This window comes from Lissotriton helveticus, chromosome 1_1, assembly GCF_964261635.1.
Source record: "Lissotriton helveticus chromosome 1_1, aLisHel1.1, whole genome shotgun sequence".
In the NCBI taxonomy this organism is placed as follows: Eukaryota; Metazoa; Chordata; class Amphibia; order Caudata; family Salamandridae; genus Lissotriton; species Lissotriton helveticus.
The window spans coordinates 502,288,529-502,308,075 of record NC_136057.1 but is presented as its reverse complement, the minus strand read 5'-3'; the positions used below and the strand labels follow the sequence as shown (position 1 = coordinate 502,308,075).

General features: G+C 45.6%; 1 protein-coding gene across 2 annotated transcripts in view; it reads left to right on the top strand.

Annotated features, from left to right (window-relative positions):
• Window positions 1–19,547, top strand: part of CRACR2A (calcium release activated channel regulator 2A) — a 990,950-nt gene that overhangs the window by 902,973 nt on the left and 68,430 nt on the right. The window contains exon 16 of one of the 2 annotated variants that reach the window (XM_078673952.1): window positions 13,775–13,876. The exons of the other annotated variant lie outside the window; for it this stretch is intronic. Within the exon in view, the coding sequence (XP_078530078.1) occupies window positions 13,775–13,876 (102 nt within the window). The remainder of the gene's footprint in view (window positions 1–13,774; window positions 13,877–19,547) is intronic. 2 annotated transcript variants of the gene reach the window in all.

Genomic DNA, 19,547 nt, shown 5'->3' with positions numbered 1-19,547 from the left:
GCTCATAATGGTAAATTTTCTTCTGTTTTACAAAATAATAATCTACTAAACAGTTTCCAGCCGGGATTCAGGAAAGAAAACAGTACGGAGCTAGTACTGGTATCTATCGAAGATGAAATAATCTCCATTCTAGATCTTGGAGGCTCTGCTGCTCTTATATTATTAGATCTCTCTGTGACATTCAATACTGTGGTGCGCTCCATGCTGGTGGGTTGCCTTACTCACATGGGTTTTCAAGATAAGGCTCTCAAGCTCCTTTCATCTTTCCTGGCTGAAAGAATTTAATTGGTGGCATGTAAGCTATTCAGGTCATAATCATGTACTCTTCCCTGTGGGGTTCCACAGGGTTCTTCACTCAGTCCAACCCCCGTTCAATCTGTACAACTGGCTGACTTGATTCGATTACATGGTTTCACTGTATCATCCTATGCTGAGGATACACAGGTGGTATAGTAATATCTCCAGAGATCCATTAGTGACAGCAAACAAGTTTCAGGACTGCACAAGAGTAGTCGATATTTTGATGAAGACATGCTGTTTTGTTATTAGGATGTTAAAGACAATCTTTACTTTTATCTCTTAGTCAGCACTTTATCCAAGCACTAGTAGCTTCTCGCCTGGATTACTGTCACTATTTATAATTGGGAATAATCTAGGCATTATGTTTAAGATGGCAAGTCGCTCAGAATGTGGTTCAAGTTGGAGTTAAGTGGCAATGGGCAAGATGGCGGCCGTGTAGGAGGCCGTCTCCAGTACTAGTGGGCGGGGGCAGGAGGACCTAGTATGTGACCCACGTTAATGCGGTTCCTGAAAATAAAATTACCTCCGTAGTCTTTCACCCCCCACTCCTACTGCAGATGTTACGTGACCGTGGATCTCTGGGGGTTTATCGAGCAGGGGCAACTCTGCATCTGCTAAGGCGTTTTGTCGAGGTTTACCTGCTGACATTGTTCACCCAACTGACCGGAGGAAGCAGCGGGATGGCGCCGAAGGTTGTATCGGCTGCAGCGGTGTCCAAGGCAGCGGCCGGCGGCTGCCCGTAAGGCTCATGTGGAGAGTATGCTGGACCCGGCCACCGCAAAGGAGAGCTCCCCTTCGCAAACAAGCCAGCTTCTATCGGCGGACCCGCCGGCACTCAGGAGAGGAAGGGGTGGAGTATCGTCTAAGAACCGCCCGGCGGGACCTTCGATTGTAGAACTGTTACAGCGTGCGAAGGAGGCGTCTGCTGATACAGTGGTTTCGGCTGGGACTGTTGCGGCTGAGGAGGACTCAGGGAGAACCGGGAGCGGGGCACGAAATGAGGAGGTGAGCCAGGCAATAACCCAGGTAGATTCACAGACTACCATAGAGGGAGAAACATTGGAGTATGATACGGGGGCGAAGGGTAGCGAGAGGGGCAGTGGATTACTACCCCGCGGGAATACACCTGCTGAAATGCTAACTCGCACTGCTGCGCCACCCTCTAATGAGCGACCAAAAACTGCATCGCTAATAGAGGGCTCTGATAAAAGTACTGAGAAAGATAATAAGGACTGGAGCACTGCGAGTAATGGGTTGGATCTACAGAATACTGGTCAGCCCCAGGCTCAGGAGAGCCAGATTAGAGGCCAGTCCCTGATGTCCGGGCCGATAGTGAGTGTTTCAGCGTATTTGGCAGGGGAAAAGGACAGGGGTGAGGTGGAAAAAGAGCTGAGCGACTGCTTTTTTCTCTGTGTCAGAAGGTGCAGAATGGTTGAATGACATTCTGAGTACCTCACAAGGGGCTAGCAGCCTAGAGTCAGATTTGGAGGACAGTGATGTGGATCTCCCCTTAACAGCCATAAATCTATGCAGCAGAATGATACCCACAGTAAAGGGGCTCATAATAGGGGTAGGAAAGAGTTGGCCTGGGACCATTCGTCAGCTACCCCTCTCACAGGTTCTGCGAGGAAGGCATCCATGGTAGAGGATGCCCCCCCCCCCCGCTGGATATAATACACCAAGCTATCCTGGCACACAAAGAGGAAACACGACAAGACAGCCGGAAAGCTCAGGCAGGGATGAGGAAAATGCAGGGGGTTGTTAGGAAGCTTTCCAAGGCATTTTCAAATATGGGAGAGAGAGTAACTAATTTTGGAGAAAGAATTGTGGCTTCCGAAGCTGATGCGTCTAGCGCCGTATCCCTGGTAGATGTGCAGGGGGCTCAAATTAAAGACATGCATTGGAAACTTGAAGGGTTTGAAAACAGACAGAGGCGTAATAATCTTCGAGTGCTGGGGGTGCAGGAGGGAATAAAAGGGTCTGATGCCAGGCGGTATATAATTGACCTTTTTAAGGTGGCCTTCCTAGAGCTGTCAGAATGGAATTGGGCAGCTGAGATTCAAAGAGCGTACCGCATTCCACTAAAACTTTGTGAACCAGCAAAAGATGGAGACAGGCCCCGGGCCATATTAGGTTTTTTTTGGAAACTTCCTCCTGCGGCAAGCTATCTATGATAAAGCAAGGCCTGATGCTAAAAGATCAAGCGGTGGGGTTTCTTTCGTCGTCCGGCCGGATTTCTGCCATGTAACAGTCGAGAGGCGCTGGAGGCTGAGGCAGTTTATAAAACCTTTTCAGGATAGAAAGATTCAGGTTTATTTGGTGAACCCACCAAATTAATTAAAAGTAATTAATCAGGGTATCACTTTATATTTCTCATCTGAGATAAAAGCCAAAGAGTACTTGGACTCCCTGGACAAATAGAACTGCTTTATTGCTTTTGCTGTTCTGTGGAAGGGGGAAGGAGGAAAGATTGTATTATGTTGTAATGTATACAAGGCGTGAGGGGGAGGGTGGGGAGGGTAGGGATTAGGTACAGCAATTAGAAGTAATTTTTGAGGTTTTCTTTTCAGGTTGGGTTTGATCATTTTGTTTTTCTTTTTGGCAGATACATGGTTCTGATTTATTGTAGATGTTGCTTTGTTGGGAAGTCACCACCCACTAGTACAGCATACATCACATGCACAGACCTTGGTCTGAGCATCCCTGTAGGGTGGAGGGGCGAACTGAGCATGGGAAGGGTGGGGTGGTTGGGTTGTCATGGGGAGGAGGGTGGGAGGGGAGGGGGTATGGTGGGGTGCACTTAAATGGGGAGAAAATAGTAGATTACCTGGTGCTATGCTTCTTATGTTTGGTTACTGTGTTATATGTAATATATTGTATTGGATTGTGGCAGCGGCTAGTCGGTTTTGTACTAAGAAGTAATGGGGATGCTTAAGATCTGTTCAATCAATGTAGGGGGTCTGAATGATTGGACTAACAGGCAAAGATTGGGGCATTTTGTAAGATCTAATCAGATAGATGTGATAGCAGTGCTCAGACTGAGTTTCATTTTTGTTATCTATACAGGAGAGCCACCGACCCTGGGGAAAGAAGCACCTATTTAATATTAAAGGTTTCGATCTGCTGGTATGTTCCACGCAGACAGCAACTATAAGAGGGGTGGCAGTCCTGGGTAAATCAAATCTGGGTGGTATTAGATGCTGCCTGGCAGATACATGGGGGAGGTGGGCAATTGTGGAACTTTAGGTGGGGGTCACACTGTGCACAATCTATGGTTCCAATCAGGATGAACCAGAGGTGTTTGACAAATTAGAGATAGAATTATTGAACTGGCCATTTCCCATTATCATCTGCGGGGACTTTAATATCTCTACAGATCTTGCAGATATTGATGGTATTGTAAACTATGTGGGAAGTAAACCTATGGTATATAGAACTGTGTGCTCTATTATTAGATCTCACAGCTTGTTAGATATGTGGGGGTATAAAGAGCGGTATAATCCAGGGTTCACTTATTTTTCATATCCTCATAAGAAATATATCAAACTGGATTATTTTTTTATCTCTTCTATGGAGGCGCCAAGGGTTGGTATTAAAAAGCTTCCAAAATTGATCTCGGATCACAACCCGTTAGTTCTATCATATGAATTGGATAAAGCTACTAAGGTTAGCTCCAGATGGACATTTGAGAGGAGACTGCTCGTGAACCTTAAGTTTGTTGAACATTTAAAGAAATGGGCTGTAAACTTTTTTGATGTAAATAGGTTTAGTGCTTCCCGCAATTGTGTGTGGGATTCCTTCAAGGCGGCATTAAGGGGGAAGACGATTAGCTTCTCTGTAAGGCAGAGGAAAGAAGCCCGGGAAGAGCATGAGAAATTAGTGGGGCAGCAAGTGGAGGCAGAGGAGCAGCATTTGAGGGATATTATAGGGAGAAATGAGACCAATGAAAGCCACCAAAAAGTTCTGACTGTTAAGACTGAATTAAATAAATGGATAGTGTAGAAAAATGCAGATGATTATCAGACGCACAGGGGTAGGATGTACGAGACGGGGGAGCAGGCTGGGAATCTTTTGGCATTGAAAATCAAGCAGGCAGATAGTAGAAATATAATTTCTAAAAATGTTTAGGGGGATCAGGAGTTTGTAGAGCCAGCTGATATTCGCAAGGTGTTTAAGAATTTCTATCACCAACTTTATAAGGAGGAGGATAGGGCAGGGTTTGCTAGTGTGGTGCTGGACGATATCGGCCATAATTTGCCGGAGCGGGATAAAATAGCACTCGATAGTGATCTGACTCTAAGTGAAGTGGAAGAAGCCTTGCAGGAATTGGAGGCAGGGAAGGCTACAGGACCCGATAGCATTCCTATTGAGGTATGTAAATGCCTGCATGATGTGCTAGCTCCTTTTTTGCTGGATCTATTTAGTGGTGTAATTAACCCTGGGCGCACTACCACGCTCTGCCCACGGAGTGTACGTAGTGTTGCCTAGTTCGCACTTTGCAAAGTAGGCGTAGTAGGCAACACTACGCACGCTCCGTGGACGGAGCGAAGTTGCCTGCCACCCACCTTCCTCCCGCCCTCTTCTACATAGTTCTATTACTTTAAAATACATTTTAAAGTACATTAAAGCACTTACCGTCTATGCAGCGTCCCGGGGCTCCATCTTCAGATGAAGCGGCGAGTTCTTCTATCCAAATGCGCATGCGCATTTCTCGCAAGAAATGCGCATGCGCATTTGGCTAGAAGAACTCGCCGCGTCATCTGAAGATGGAGCCCCAGGACGCTTCAGCATAGACGGTAAGTGCTTTAATGTACTTTAAAATGTATTTTAAAGTAATAGAACCATGTAGAAGAGGGCAGGAGGGAGGCGGGCGGCGCCTATTGGGGCTACGCGAAGTGTGTGGGTGGGCGTAGCGCCCTCCAACTTCACGAAGCTTCACGTAGCCCCACTACGCTCACTACACCCACCGTTAGGTGTAATGTGCTCTGGAAAAGTTCCAGATTCTTGGAAGAAAACAAATATTATTGTTTTCCATAAGAAGGGTAAGACCAAGAAAGATCCGGGCTCGTATCATCCAATACCCCTCATAAATACAGACACCAAAATGTATGCGAAGGTCTTGGCCAGGAGGTTGGGAAGGATCATTAGCGGTCTGGTCTCCCCATGGCAACATGGGTTTATCCTGGGCCGTGGAACAACGGATCACATCAGGCGGGCCATCACGCTATTTGATGTGCAGGCTGTTGCGGGGGGACGGATCGCCATGATCCTTTTGGATGCGGAAAAAGCCTTCTTTCGCGTCACGTGGAAGTATTTGTGGCGGATATTGGAACGGAGGGGCTTCGGCCCTAGTATAATGAGGGCTATAAAAGCCATGTATGTGGATCCAGTAGCAAGAATTCAATTGATGGGTGGTAGCTCAGAGGAAATTGTCATCTCTCGGGGGACTCGGCAGGGGTGCCCCTGCTCGCCAATTTTATTTGCCCTGTACATTGACCCATTGGTTAGAAGGATTTTAGGCTGTGAAAGCATTAAGCCAGTGGTGTGTAACGGGTTTGAGACTAAATTGATGGCTTACGCAGATGATTTGGCTATAATTACAGCAGAGCCAGAGCCGGCCATGGCTGCTCTCATAGGGATTACCACGGAATTTGGTCAATACTCAGGGTATCATCTTAATGAATCAAAGACCCAGATAATCTGTTCAAATAATATTTTAAAGCTGGATGGTAGATATTTGGATTCAGCAGTATATCTGGGGGTTAGGATTAGTTCTACTATTGATACAATCATTAAAGAAAATTCCTCGCCTTTGGTTAAGTCAATGGCGGCAGAGTTAAAAAGAATAGATTGTATACACTTGTCTATAATAGGTAGAGTTAATATTCTTAAGGTGACCATGTTCCCCAAAATACTGTACCTTTTTCGTTCTATCCAGCTTATGGTGGGAGAGGATGTGCTAAAATCTATTGAGGCAGTCTTTGCAAATTTCATCTGGCAATATGGGAAAACTAGACAGTCTCTGAAAAATCTTTCACCTTCACTGGACAAGGGGGGGTTGGCGTCTCCTAACATTAGATTTTATCTGATGGCCTGTCTTTTTAGTGAGATGGCAATATTGTTAGACTGTGCTTCAAATATGGCTGAGTCTTCTTTAGGGATTAGATTTCCCCCTTCCATTTTTTAATTGCTTTTAGGCAAGGAAGCTGTTGGAGTACTATTGCGTAAGACTGACAGACGCTATTATAATAAAAAGCGATATAACGTATTGGACAGTGCCTGGAAGGTTTGGAAAATCGTGCAGAAATATTTGCCAAATCCAAAGTTTAATTACTATACGCCACTTTGGAATTCCAGTTTGTTTCCTCATCTCAGTACTGATAGGCTATGGAGATCGTGGGAGGGGCAAGGAATTAGAAGATTGGGGGATTTATTTGAAGGAAGCACTTTGATGAATTTTAATGACAATCATCGGGAATATGGAATACCAGTTAATCAAGGTTTTAAATTCCTGCAGATACATCAAACGCCATTAAGTATCAGGCCATGTATTAGTCCAGGAGGTAAAATTAATGTGTTGGAGTATATATTGGCTGGGGGTAGTAAAATTAATGTGATCTTTGAAGTATTAATCTCAAAAATGCAAAATGATTTAGATAAAGTTGAAACAGCGTGGATGTTAAAATTAGGGGACCCGGATGCAGATTTAGCAAAGGCGCTGCAACTAGCTGGGAAAGTGTTTTTCTCTACGAATTTGAGAGCCCAACATTATAAGACGGTATTTAATTTATATTTTACGCCAGCTAAGGAGAGGGAAGACGATAAATGTCCTAGATGTCGTGAAGGGCCCGCTAATATGTTGCACATGTTCTATCATTGCAATAAGCTATCCGAGATCTTAGCGAATAACCAGAAATTTTGGGAGGGGCTGCTAGGTATTAAGATAAACCTATCCCCTACCCTAATGATTTTAGGGTATGATTGTAACCCAAGTTTGAATAAGGATGAGGAAGCGTTTGTTTTTACGTGTGTGGCGGTCCTCCGGATCATTCTGGCTGCAGGTTGGAAGGATACCACGGTTCCCTCCTTCCAAATGTGGCTCTCCCGATTGCTAGGGATTCACAACAAAGAGTCCGCCCTGTATGCGAGGAGAGGTAGGAGAATGAGAGTATTAGGGCAGAACCTCTGAGCTCCACTTAAAAGGTGGAAGGAATCTTGTTTATAAAGCAAGGCTGTGATATTTTGTTATGTGTATTTGTTTTATCTAGTGGCTCTTTGATCATGACTTTGTGATGAATTTTATGTATATAGCTCCCCCTTTGTTTTTTTTGTTGTTTTTTTAAACCTCTAGCAGCGAACCCCGGACTATTGTTCACATTCATTTTTACATTTTGTAGCATGGATTTTGTATTGTAATATCAATTTGGCATTATTGTGTTTTTATTGTACTGTATTGATGATGAATTGCACCAGGTATATAATTTTAAAAAAAAATAGGAAAAAAGAATGTGGCTGCAAGGCTCATTTTAGGGACTCCTAAATGTCATCCTGTGTCAGAGGTACTGAAGGGACCACATTAGTTGCCTGCCCACAAGCAATCCATGTTTAAGGCACTCAGCATGGCACATAAGGTGTTCAACTTTGATTCAATCCAGGTTCTGATGGTATGTCCCCAGGAAGCATCTCAGGTCAATGGAGACTAAAAACATGGTTGTACCAAGAACATAGGGGTACATTTGGGAAGGCAGATCCTTTGTATTGATGTGAGCCAAGCTCTTGAACTCTCTTCCTAGAAAAATCAAGACTGAGGACCATCATACCAGTTTTAGGATGCTCATTAAAACTTTGCTTTTGCTACGGCCAGCATATGATCTTCCAGGATGTATGTCCACTTAGACTGGGTAGCGCCAATATGGCTTTAGGTGGACAACCGCTTTAGAAACTGCTATCATTCTTTTCATTCATGTATGTATATTCTTAGACCTGACTGCCTTAAATTGATCTCCCCCGAACTTTTTGTATTCCTCCTCCACTTACTTTTCTGACCTCCTTTTTGCTGGTATTAGGACTCTGCACACTTCACCGTGCTAGCTTGTGCTAAAGTGATTGTGCTCTCTCCCTTAAACATAGTAATATTGGACCAATTAACATATGTGATTTACTTATAAGTCCCGAGTAAGGAAGGCCTTGGAAAGCCCAGCGGGCTGGTTGCACTGTATTTAAAAGGCAGGACATGCACTTTTAGATTTTACATGTCCAGGTAGAGAAAACTCCTAAATTTCTTTTTAACTACTACTAAGCCTATGTCTACTATTGGATAACATTGGGATTACCTTATTACATTTTATGAGTGTAATTTACAACTGTGAAGATATAACTCAATGAAGTTAGGGGTCTCTGAAATTATAAATTAAAATCCTAACTTACAGTGAAGTACGATTTTAAATTACAATTCTGAAAATGTCACTTTCAGAAAGTTGGCATTTTCTTGCTTGAGGCATTTGGTGCCTGTAGCCTGCCTCTGATAACATGACTGGGTGTAGTTAGCAGTTGTGCTTTTGCGTATTCCTCCTTGACATCCACACACATGGGAGCCTAGGTGGGTCTCAGTGGGTCATCTCTGGAAGGTTGGGAGGGAGGAGCTGGGCATAGCCTCACTTACACCTGATTAGGCGGTGTCCTGTCCCCAAACAAAGGACTGCATTCTCCTCTGTAGTGAGTCTGGAGCCAGGACATGAAGGAAGGACATCTGTGCACTACAAATCCATGTGTGTGAAGTCTCCCCCTCTTCAAAGGCACCACTTGGTTTAAGTACTGAACCACAGAAACCACCACTTCAATGCACTTCTGGACCTGTGGATACTTTGCCAGAAAGAAGGAGTGCTGTGCTGCTGAAGGACTTCCACTCTGCTGGACTGCACTCTGATTGACTCCTGCTTTGTTGTGCCAAACTGCTACCTGCTGCCCTTTTCCCTGGGTCAGAAGGACTGGACCTGCATCTCTTGACTCCAGAACCTAGAATGACTCCAGGGGCTAAGTGGCTGACCTCCTGATCTGCCGCCTCAGGGACATAGGAAGCTTCCAACTCGTGCACCTGGACTCTGCTCTCTGTGAGAATACCCTGCCATATGGTGCTATCCCAGTCCTGGAACTTGGGAGTGGGCCTAAGGTGCTTGCCAATGGAGCGGACTCATTCTCTGCTAAGCGATGCATCCCCAAGCAGAACTGACGCATCACTGCTGCTCCATTGATTGGACCCTTTGCAAAAGAATCGCATCACCGCCGCCTCCTGCATCTTGGGACCAAAGTATCGCCTTCAGAACAGCTGCTGCACAATGCTTTTCCAGGCGCAAGCTCCTTGAATTCCTAGTTGACCGCAGCCTCGACGCCGCAGCCAAAACTCTGCATCGCAGCTTCACCAAGCATCGGAACTGGCGCATCACTTCTGCTGCACCTCACATCCTTGACAATGGACTTTTCATCGCAAGTTCCGTCGACAGAAACCTTGTCACGATGCATTAGGACCTCTCACAGCAGCTTTGCTGCATCTCAAAACTGAGGCATCTCCTCAGCTACACTGAGCATCTTTGACGTGCATCCACGTAATGCACCTCAACTAGGATTTAAGATACTTTGGGCCATATGTATCAAAATAGGTTTTTGAGATTCTCAAATGCGATTTTTTGCGAATCGCATTTTGAGAATCGCAAAACCAGATGGAAATAAAAGATTGCAAAATTTTAGCGAGTCCCAGAAATTCGCAGAATAATACCTATTTTGCGATTCCATATTTGTGAAAACGCAAATAGGGAATTTCAATTTAGAGAATCTGCAATTCGGGTATAGCTTGATGACATTACAACCAGGAAGTGTGACTGCCCATGCTGCACCTGATTGCCAGAAGCTGAGTGAGAGGCTGGGAGGAGAGGGAGAGGATCGTGCACTGCAACTGAGAGAAGGAGAAATTGATCTCCAGGATAAAGAGAAGCAGCAGGAGGAGATTGTCAGAAAAAGGAAGCAGAGGTTCAGTGAGAGGGAGCTGGAGGTGCTCATACAGGAAATGGCAGTCAGCCATGAGTTCCTGTTTGGAAAGAAATCTCTATGTGTACCAGGGGCACGTAAAAGGAAAATTTGACTTGAAATCCAGGAGAAGGTGAATGCCATCGGGGTGACCCCCCGCACTGTGGAGGACTTTCGCTAAAGGTGGTACGACATGCACCAAAGATCAAAGGAAAATCTGACAACAAGGTTGTCAGAGCCAAAGAAGACTGGTGGTGGAACATCCACTGCAACTGAGGCTATCCAACACTGATGACCAGTCAGGGCAAGAGGAGCAGGAGGAAGGCAGACCAGCAATCCCTTTGCCATGCAGACGGTGCCTCATAGTGCCACCACTCCCACTGCTGGAGGCAGGACCACAGGACACAAGTGGAGAAGGCCAGCCAGTCCAGGGCCACCGTGCAGTACAACACATAGCACAGTCCCCTGTCGATCCTAGTGAAAGAAGTTTTTCCAGGCGCAGGGCACGGTCGTCCACCAGCGCAGCTGCCATAGATGAAGACAAAGTGATTGCAGGTCTTGAAAGCACCATGGTTTAAGTCCAGCGCCTGCAAGCAAAAGCATTAAGGTCAATACAGCGCCAGTTTGCAGCAAACAACCACACATGACTGAGATGAAGAATGGTTTCATGGGCATGACAGGTGCACTAGAAGGACTGTGTACATAGATGGGGAGAGACCGGGCAGCCAGGCGCAGAGAGAGACAATGTCTCCACAGTCGGCTGGACATGTACACCAAAGCTGTGAATCGCCTGTCTGCTGCCACGTCCCTGCTGGCACGTCGCTGTGTTAGCATGCAGCATGAAATGGCTCACTGCTGCCAGGATGTGGCCAAGGGCCTGGTGCAGGTCACACATGACGTGGAACACCTGCGGGCAGCAGCCACAGGTGGCACAGGACCCCTGAGCTCATTGGAGAGTGAAGATCAGTCCAGCAGGAGCAGCTTTATTCCACCTTTTCCCCAGGACAGACGGTGGAGTGCGCGGCAGGGAAGAACACCCGATGACTCAAGGGAGGGCAGTGTGCACCCTGAGCGAGGGGCTACAGGTTGTGCACGCAGGAGATGAAGTAGCATCAGTGGCACATAGCTATGGGTGAGGCAACACATTACATCTTGACTTATGTATGAGCAACATCCTTGCACTGTGGGACTAACATGTGCAAGCAATTGGCACTCACATTAGGTGCACATCAGGCTGTGTGACAGATATGTTCCTGCACCCAGGTTTGTACCAATCTGTAGCATTGTGTCATCATTACTCATCTAGAAATAGTTCTGTGTGATCTCATCTCGTCTCTGTCGCCCGTCAGCCACACAACACCACTGGCTGATCTGCATCATGGAGCTGGCCCCTCCTCATCTGATGAGTCGGAATCTGTGAGCTCCACTGGTGTGCCTTTCTTGGTGGCGATGTTTTGTAGCATGGCACATGTGACCACTATTTTGCAGCATGTCTCGGGGCTGTACTGTAGCGCTCCTTCACTCTTATGAAGGCAGCGGAAACGGCTCGTAAGGATTCTAAAGGTTCTCTCAATGGCACAGCGGGTCACTCTGTGGGCGCTCCTATACCTCCGCTCCCCTGCGGTGGCTGGATTCAGGTTCGGAGTCAGGATGTAGTCACGTACAGCATACGCACTGTCACCTGCAGGGTGACAAGAATTAGGTTAAACTGTGTCCTACCACTTTAGACCTTTACTGAATGTGTGCTTGAAAGCCATGCATTTACCTAGCTGGTAGCCCTCACCAACTCCCCATCTGTGAGTTGTCAGTTTATTCCACTGTGGCGAAAAATGAATGAGTCGTGTGTGCTGCCCAGGTATTTAGCAACAATATCAGTGATGCCATTTTTGGCATTGCACACTACCTGTATGTTCAGGGAATGATAGGACTTGCGGTTTCGAAACACATACTAATTCTTTGAAGGTGGGAGATTGCGACATGGGTCCCATCTATGTAGCCAATTATGTGGGGGAGTTGGGCTACCTGGTAGAACTCCTGCTTGGTCTGATATAGTGTCTGTTGTGTGCTGTGGAATTGGATGTGGTGATGCAGCCTCTATACCATTGCATCAAGGAAAGCATGGAAGAAGCGCGACAGTGCTCTCTGAGCGACCCCTCCTGCTGTGACTATCACCCCTTGAAAACTCCCTGATGCCAGTAAGTGCAGTGAGCATAGGACCTGTACATGGGTGGGAATGTTGTATGCCCTGTGTGTGGACTGTTCTAGTATGGGTTTGAGCTCCTCTATTAAGTCCAGGATGCTGTCTGCGTCCAGCCTGTAGTTCACTAGGATCGCCTCCTCAGTCCCCTGGAACAGGGTGATGCCGCTCTGAAGATCCTTTCCTGTTGTCTGATTCTCTCTGCAGCAGCTCTGATTCGCAGCCTCCTGGCTATCACATACAGCCCAGTCATTGTGAAACCCCCTGTAGCATTGTGGGCCTGTTTAAATACGTTGCACCTGGTTACCACCTGCTCAGAGTTGGTGGTAATTGCGATGTGCTAAATTGTGAATTTTTCAAATTGGCAATTTACGAATTTTACCAGCATCTCATTTTGCAAATTCGCAATTTGCGAGCAAGGTATTAGCGAATATTGCAAATGATGTATCGCTGATTGCGAGTTCGCAAATTTATTTGCAGATTCCATGCCTTGCATAATTGGTAATCGCTAAATTTGTGATTACCGTTTTTTGCATACCGTAACCCTTTCCTACATAGGAATGCTCTGTTTTGCAGTGTTTGCGATCGCAAAACAGCTTCATACATATGGCCATTGTTTAGCAGGCCTAACTGGGTCCTTGTAGCTCAGGTTCTACTCATTGGATTTTTGTCATTTTAGTCTTGCTTTATTTATTAAAGTCAGATCTATTTTTCTAATCTTTTTGTGTGGTGTTTTCACAGTTTTACTGTTTGAAGTGTTATACAAATACTTTACACACAGCCTCTAAGTGAGGCTTAACTGCTCTGTGAAAACAGACCAGAGGGTGAGCTAAGGTTAACGTAGGGTTTCCCTGCCTCTTAACCTGACTGGAATTGTGGCTGCTGCTTGACCAGTGCTCATGCCCCAGTTGACCAGTAACCCAATTTCTAACATATAATGTCTGTGATTTAAAATAAAAAGTCTGGCAGATACTAAAAGATATAAAAATATGTCAAATGGATTCCGTTTAGAATGATAAAGAGTCTGGCAGAATGGCAAGGTGGAAGAAACAGTCACAAGCAAAACAGACATTTAAAGTGTGAAAGAGAGAGAAAGCATTGTCTGTTAGCGGTACCATATAAGTCCCTGCTTCCCTGCTTCCCTCCATCCCTCATTTATGAAGCCATCCATTCAGTAACTAGTTTTAAGCAGCTTAACAACACATTGCATTTTGATGGACCTGGCTGTGTATTCAGTAGGATTTGTGTTTTTTACAGGAGGGAGCCGGTGACAATGTTCCTGTTCTATTATTGGGAAATAAAACGGATAATGAAAAGGAAAGAGAAGTTCCGAACGGACTGGGGGAACAACTCGCCAAAGTAAGTACTCGATCCTTTTCTAACATAAAATACAGATTTGTTAGAAGATGTGTTGTTTAACTCGATAGACACGATTGTCACAAAAATCTTTGGTTCACATAACCACTAAAGTCAAAATTAAGTGATAATGTCAAGTTCCTCCTATGTAAACCTGCAAAAAATTCACAGCATTCTGTCACTGGCATTAAAGTAGAATCCGATGTTATTTGTTACATAGGTATCAACATTTTTTTAACATAGAAAACGAAAACGCTTTTTTCTCGTTATCTATTTCAATGGATGAACATGTATGCTTTTATATTATAAATGTATGCTGCTATTAGGTACACAACAAATTAGTGATGTGCAGTAGTTCAGTTTATTTCTCTATTCTTTTAAGTTGTTTATTTTTGTCAATTTCATGAATTATTTTGATTGTTTGGTGACAGCAAGCCTTTACCTTTTAAAGTATTTTAAAATCCCTGGTTTCCTTAAAGTAGATAACCTTCGCCTCTCTAAAGAAACTACATTCTATGCTGAGGTTCTAAAAAGAGAGGGCCAAACTGCGGTAGGATGTAAGTGAAGGAAATGAAGAGTAGACCTTTTTCTATCTTCATTTTTTGTGTTGAAGATCACTAATGATACGATTACTTGTTTTGAAGTTTTGTGGGCAAATAAGGAGAATTGTTCTGCATGGCATTACAGTGTAGAAGTGTAAATGCCTTTTTACAAATGCACAGAGCTTAGAATTTTATACCAGCCTGGGGCAGGAGCCAGGGCGGTCCGTGTCATGGGTGGTATTGTAGCATTTTCACTGACCAGAGATCATATGGATGGCCCCATGAAACTCAGCTTTGAGATTGTGCAGAAAAAGGGTTATTCACAATACAACATATTTCCCATCCTACCGATGTACGGGGCAGATTTATGAAGGCCTTGCGCCGCCGGTGCGTCACTTTATTTGACGCAACGGCGGCGCAAACAATGCGCCCTATTTAATACGTGACGCATCTAGGAGATGCGTCACGTTGTAAAGCCCTGCGCCATCAGGGGGCGTTCCGGCGCAGGGTGGGCGTTCCGGGGCAGGTGCGCCTCGCAAAAGTGGCTGAGTGAAATCTATAAGATTTCACTCAGTCACTTTCAGGACAATGCTGCGTCAAAAGCCTGCGCCTGCTTGAAGCAGGCGTAGGTCTTGACGCAGCATTGTGGAGATGGGGCACCCCCGAGCCTTGCTGGAGCTGCGTCGCGCTTGCGACACAGCTCCAGCACTGCGCCACCTTTTCGGCACAGATGCGTCACGCATCTGTGCCGTTTTTGCCCCATGGTGCGCCGCATTGTAAATGTGGCGCACCATGGGTGGCGGAGCAGCGGCGCACGATGACTGGCGCATCCCTGGGGATGCGCCAGTCATCATAAATCTGCCCCATAGTGTATTTTTCTAATCTGAATCTCTGTGACAGGAATGTGATATACCTAAAAATTGTGATTGGTAGTTCATAGAGCAGATGGGGAGGGGTGCCATAGTCACACAGTTACAGGATGCTAGACAATATATTTACTTAAGAAATACTGTGGTTAGAGAAGAAATAGTGCCAAAGAGTTCAGAATATTTAGGCTTGACAGTACTGTTTTGACATAAAACAGCAGAAGACGTTTATAGAAAACTCTTTGGGGGATATTCTCAAAGAAGTGGCGGTGAGAGGTGTTAGCCTCCTTGGAATAACGCCTCTCACCGCCACTTCGTAAACGCCAGTCTGCACCCTATTCACAAGAATGTGGTGCAGACTGGCGTTACCCACATCGACGGCGATAAATCTCACGATGTATCGCAAAGACAGGCACCCTTGCACCAGAGAAAAAGGGTGTCTGCATGCAGGGGGGGGTTTGTTAATGCACAGGAAGGTGTCCATTCCTGTACATTAATAAATCGTAAATGCCAGTTTGCTTTTTTCATGTGTGCTGCTACATGCAGCTCACATGGAAAAAGCAAAAACGAGGAGAAATGAAGTGTTTCACTTCTTGTTTAGCCACCTTAAGACGGGAAATTTCCCAGACTTCAGTTTGGCGCTACCTCCTATTATCGCCGCCCTTGATAATAGGTGGTTGCGTCAAACTCAATGGGTGTTGCGGTGGTACGCCCACCGCAACACCCACTGCACGCCCCTTTCACGCTAAGTTTAACGTTGATTTATTCTCACAGCAGATTAAAGCCACTTAACGTGACTTTTAGCCACGTTAGGTGGGTTAATGCAGCCTTGAGAATAGGGCTCTGGCACTATCGCCACAGAAACGTCAATAAAAGTGATGTTCCTGTGGCGATATTGCCTTGAGAATGGGCCCCTTTGAGTGTAGAGTTTGACCCCATGGAGGCGATATGCCACTCCTAGATGAAGTGGAGTTGGGAATTGGGAAGTCCTTCAAGATTGTCCCCGTGTATATGGAACATTAGAGCCATAAATATACACAGTATGTTTGAGTGAGATTAAAGCTAGGTTTGTTTGATAAGCTGAGATTGGGTACCATTTTAAAGATCCAAACTCATCCAGTTTTACTGAGTCACTTTATGAATTGGGCAAGTGGACTTTGAGTGATTTTCAACCATATTCCGGCTAAGAAGCCAATGACAAGACCAAGGATCTGGTCATCAAACTGTAGTTATGGTAAAACACCAAAGAAGGCCTGCTTCAGAGAAAAAAGTATGAGTCATATATCTACAGTCAGAATCGGCCCACACCAGGAACATTCCAAAACAGAACATGCAAACTTGAAGGACAAGTGAAAGTAAGTGTTGAAATGGGGGCTATGTGTCATGATGCAGCAAGTTTTAGTATTGGGAATTGTAAGAAATCGGGTTATTGATTGAAGGGAGTGAAACCAAGTTCAAGCAGCAACCACAATCCTTGTCAGGGTGAAGTCACAAGCAAACCTGAAATTAACCTGTGCTCAACCCTTTGGTAGCTTGGCACTGAGCAATGAGGCTTAACTTAAAATTAATGTGTATATTATTTATGCGATACTTCAAACAACAATAACATGAAAACTACACAAAAATGAGCCCACATTAAAACTGAAAAATAGAGTCCATTTTTATAAATAAAACAAGACCAAAATGACACAGATCCAATCAGTATCACCATACCTATGCAATTGTTAAGATTTGAGTGAATGTAGCTCCGAAAAGCACAAAGTGTAAATTATGGATATCTGGTTTCTCTAGACCGGGACAAAGTCACAATTTCAGGCTGACAGTGATGGAGCACAGACCTACTAGAGGGAGCAAGTTAGGCCTGCTGAACAAGAGTACCTTAAATCCTGGTTGTGAAGAGTTGTGAAGAATTGCCTCAAGGGTGTGTTAAGCAGCCGAGGTGATGCATTAGTTCAGATGGGTTGCGAGGCTGTGATGTGAGGTTCAGTATGGTTGAGGATTCTATGGGTAAGGGCTTGCAATGCAAAGTCCAGCATCAAGGATGGATCACACAGCTGAGGATATTTCTTCAGTTCTGAGGAGCTGCAAGGGTGTATTGGGAGGGCGTGCATCGGGAATGCATCGCGCAGCGGCTGTTCCGATGGGGCCGCAACGTTGCAATGCACAGTTCTTGCATTCGGAAAGTCCACACAGCAGAGGCGATGTGTCAATCCTGCTCAGGGTTGTGCCGCACACCATAGGAGATGCATCGGTTCTGCTGGATCCACAGAAGGGCTGGCAGAGCACCTTCAGGCTAACTTCCTAAGTTCCTGGACTGTGGTGGTACCACTTGGAAGGGTAGGGCGCACAGATGGCAGATTCCAAGTGCTGGGTTCAATGTTGGTGGAGCCTTGTGTTCCTGAGGCTGTTGTCAGAAGCCAAGACAACTAGCCCTTGGAGTCACTTTAGGGTCCTGGGTACAAAAGATGCAGATCCAGTCTTTCTCACCAAGGCAGGAGGGTAGTAGGCAGCAAGTCAGCACAGCAGCACAGCAGTCCTTCAGAGCAGAGGTCCAACAGAGTGGCAGTCCAAAAGTGTACTGAAGAGTTGGTGGCTGAGGTCCAGTATTTACACCATGCACCTTTGAATTGGGAGAAGCTTCTAGAGGTTTCCCACTGAAGTGCACATGTTTTCTACCTCTCCTGCCCTGGCTCCAGACTAATTACAGGGGGTATGCAGCCCTTTGTGTGGAGGCAGGAGGACACAACATATTAAAGTGTAAGTAGGGCTGAGCCCAGGTTCGCCCTCCCATCCTGACAGTGATGGCACACCTAAACTCCCTATTTTGTGTGGCTGTCTTGGAGGAATACCCAAAGCTCAACTGTATGCTACACCCAGTTATGTGACCCAGAGACTGGCTTCACTGGACTGTGTATAAATCATGCACACCATCTCTGTTATATCTGTCACCCTTTGTGTGATTTCCCCCAAACTCTATGCCTTCACCTTACTTATTTTCGCTGATCTCATTTTTGCTGACAAATTCCTAGTAAAGTAGCACTACCTGTAACCATGGCCTGTAAATTAACTGCTACTTGTGGACCTTCAGCACTGACTGTGCCACCCACTTACGAAGCCCATTAAACACATCTGATGTCTTCCTTTGCAACTTGGGATCATCATAATTTGGCCCGTAGGAGTTGACCACTAGGAACTCAACACCCGTCACAAAACATCTTGTTATAACAAATCGAACAGCAGGGTCTGTCTCGCGGCTCGCTAGCTGAAGACCTGATCTAGAGTTTACCCAAGTCAGTACGCCCCTGGAGTGCGAGGTGAACGCAGCAGCTTGAGACGAACGTAAAAGTTTACGCCCAGTAGGCATAACGCAATTAGGAGGGAGATGCGTCTCCTGAGGCAGGGCGATGTCTCCCTCCTGTCACTTAAGGTATGCCAGTATTTTGCGCACTTTGTGTGGTCATTTAGGCCTCTCACGTTTCATGTAACCAGGTGCAGGCGCCTTCTATAACCTAGTCTTGGGTTGTGATATATCATTCTATGAAATGATGGAAGTATTGTTTCCCTGCAGCGATGTGAAATGGATTATCTTGTGCCTTGGTGACTCTAAAGTGCATGTGAACCGTTGATAAAGCACTGACTGACTGTGCCACCCACTTATGAAGCCCCTTTAAACACATCTGATGTCTTCCTTTGCAACTTTTTTGTGCAGTTTTAAACTGAAACTTCGACTGGGAAAATGAAACCTTCTGCCAGGCCTTAGGTTTTAATACATGTATGTCACGTCTAGGGTAATTTTAATACCTGTATGCCACCTCTAGGGTAATTCTAATACCCTAGAGGTGACCACACAAAGTGCGCAAAATACTGGCATACCTTAAATGACAGGAGGGAGACATTGCCCTGCCTCAGGAGACGCATCTCCCTCCTAATTGCGTTATGCCTACTGGGCGTAAACTTTTACGTTCGTCTCATGCTGCTGCGTTCACCTCGCACTCCAGGGGCGTACTGACTTGGGTAAACTCTAGATCAGGTCTTCAGCTAGCGAGCCGCGAAACAGACCCTGCTGTTCGATTTGTTATAACAAGATGTTTTGTGACGGGTGTTGAGTTCCTAGTGGTCAACTCCTACGGGCCAAATTATGATGATCCCAAGTTTTATCATTCAATATTCTCACTGATTAAGGATTGTACTTCTTTACCATTGCTCTGGGGGAGGGATTTCAATTGTGTCATGGATCTCACTTTGGATCGTTCCAAGGGCCAACCC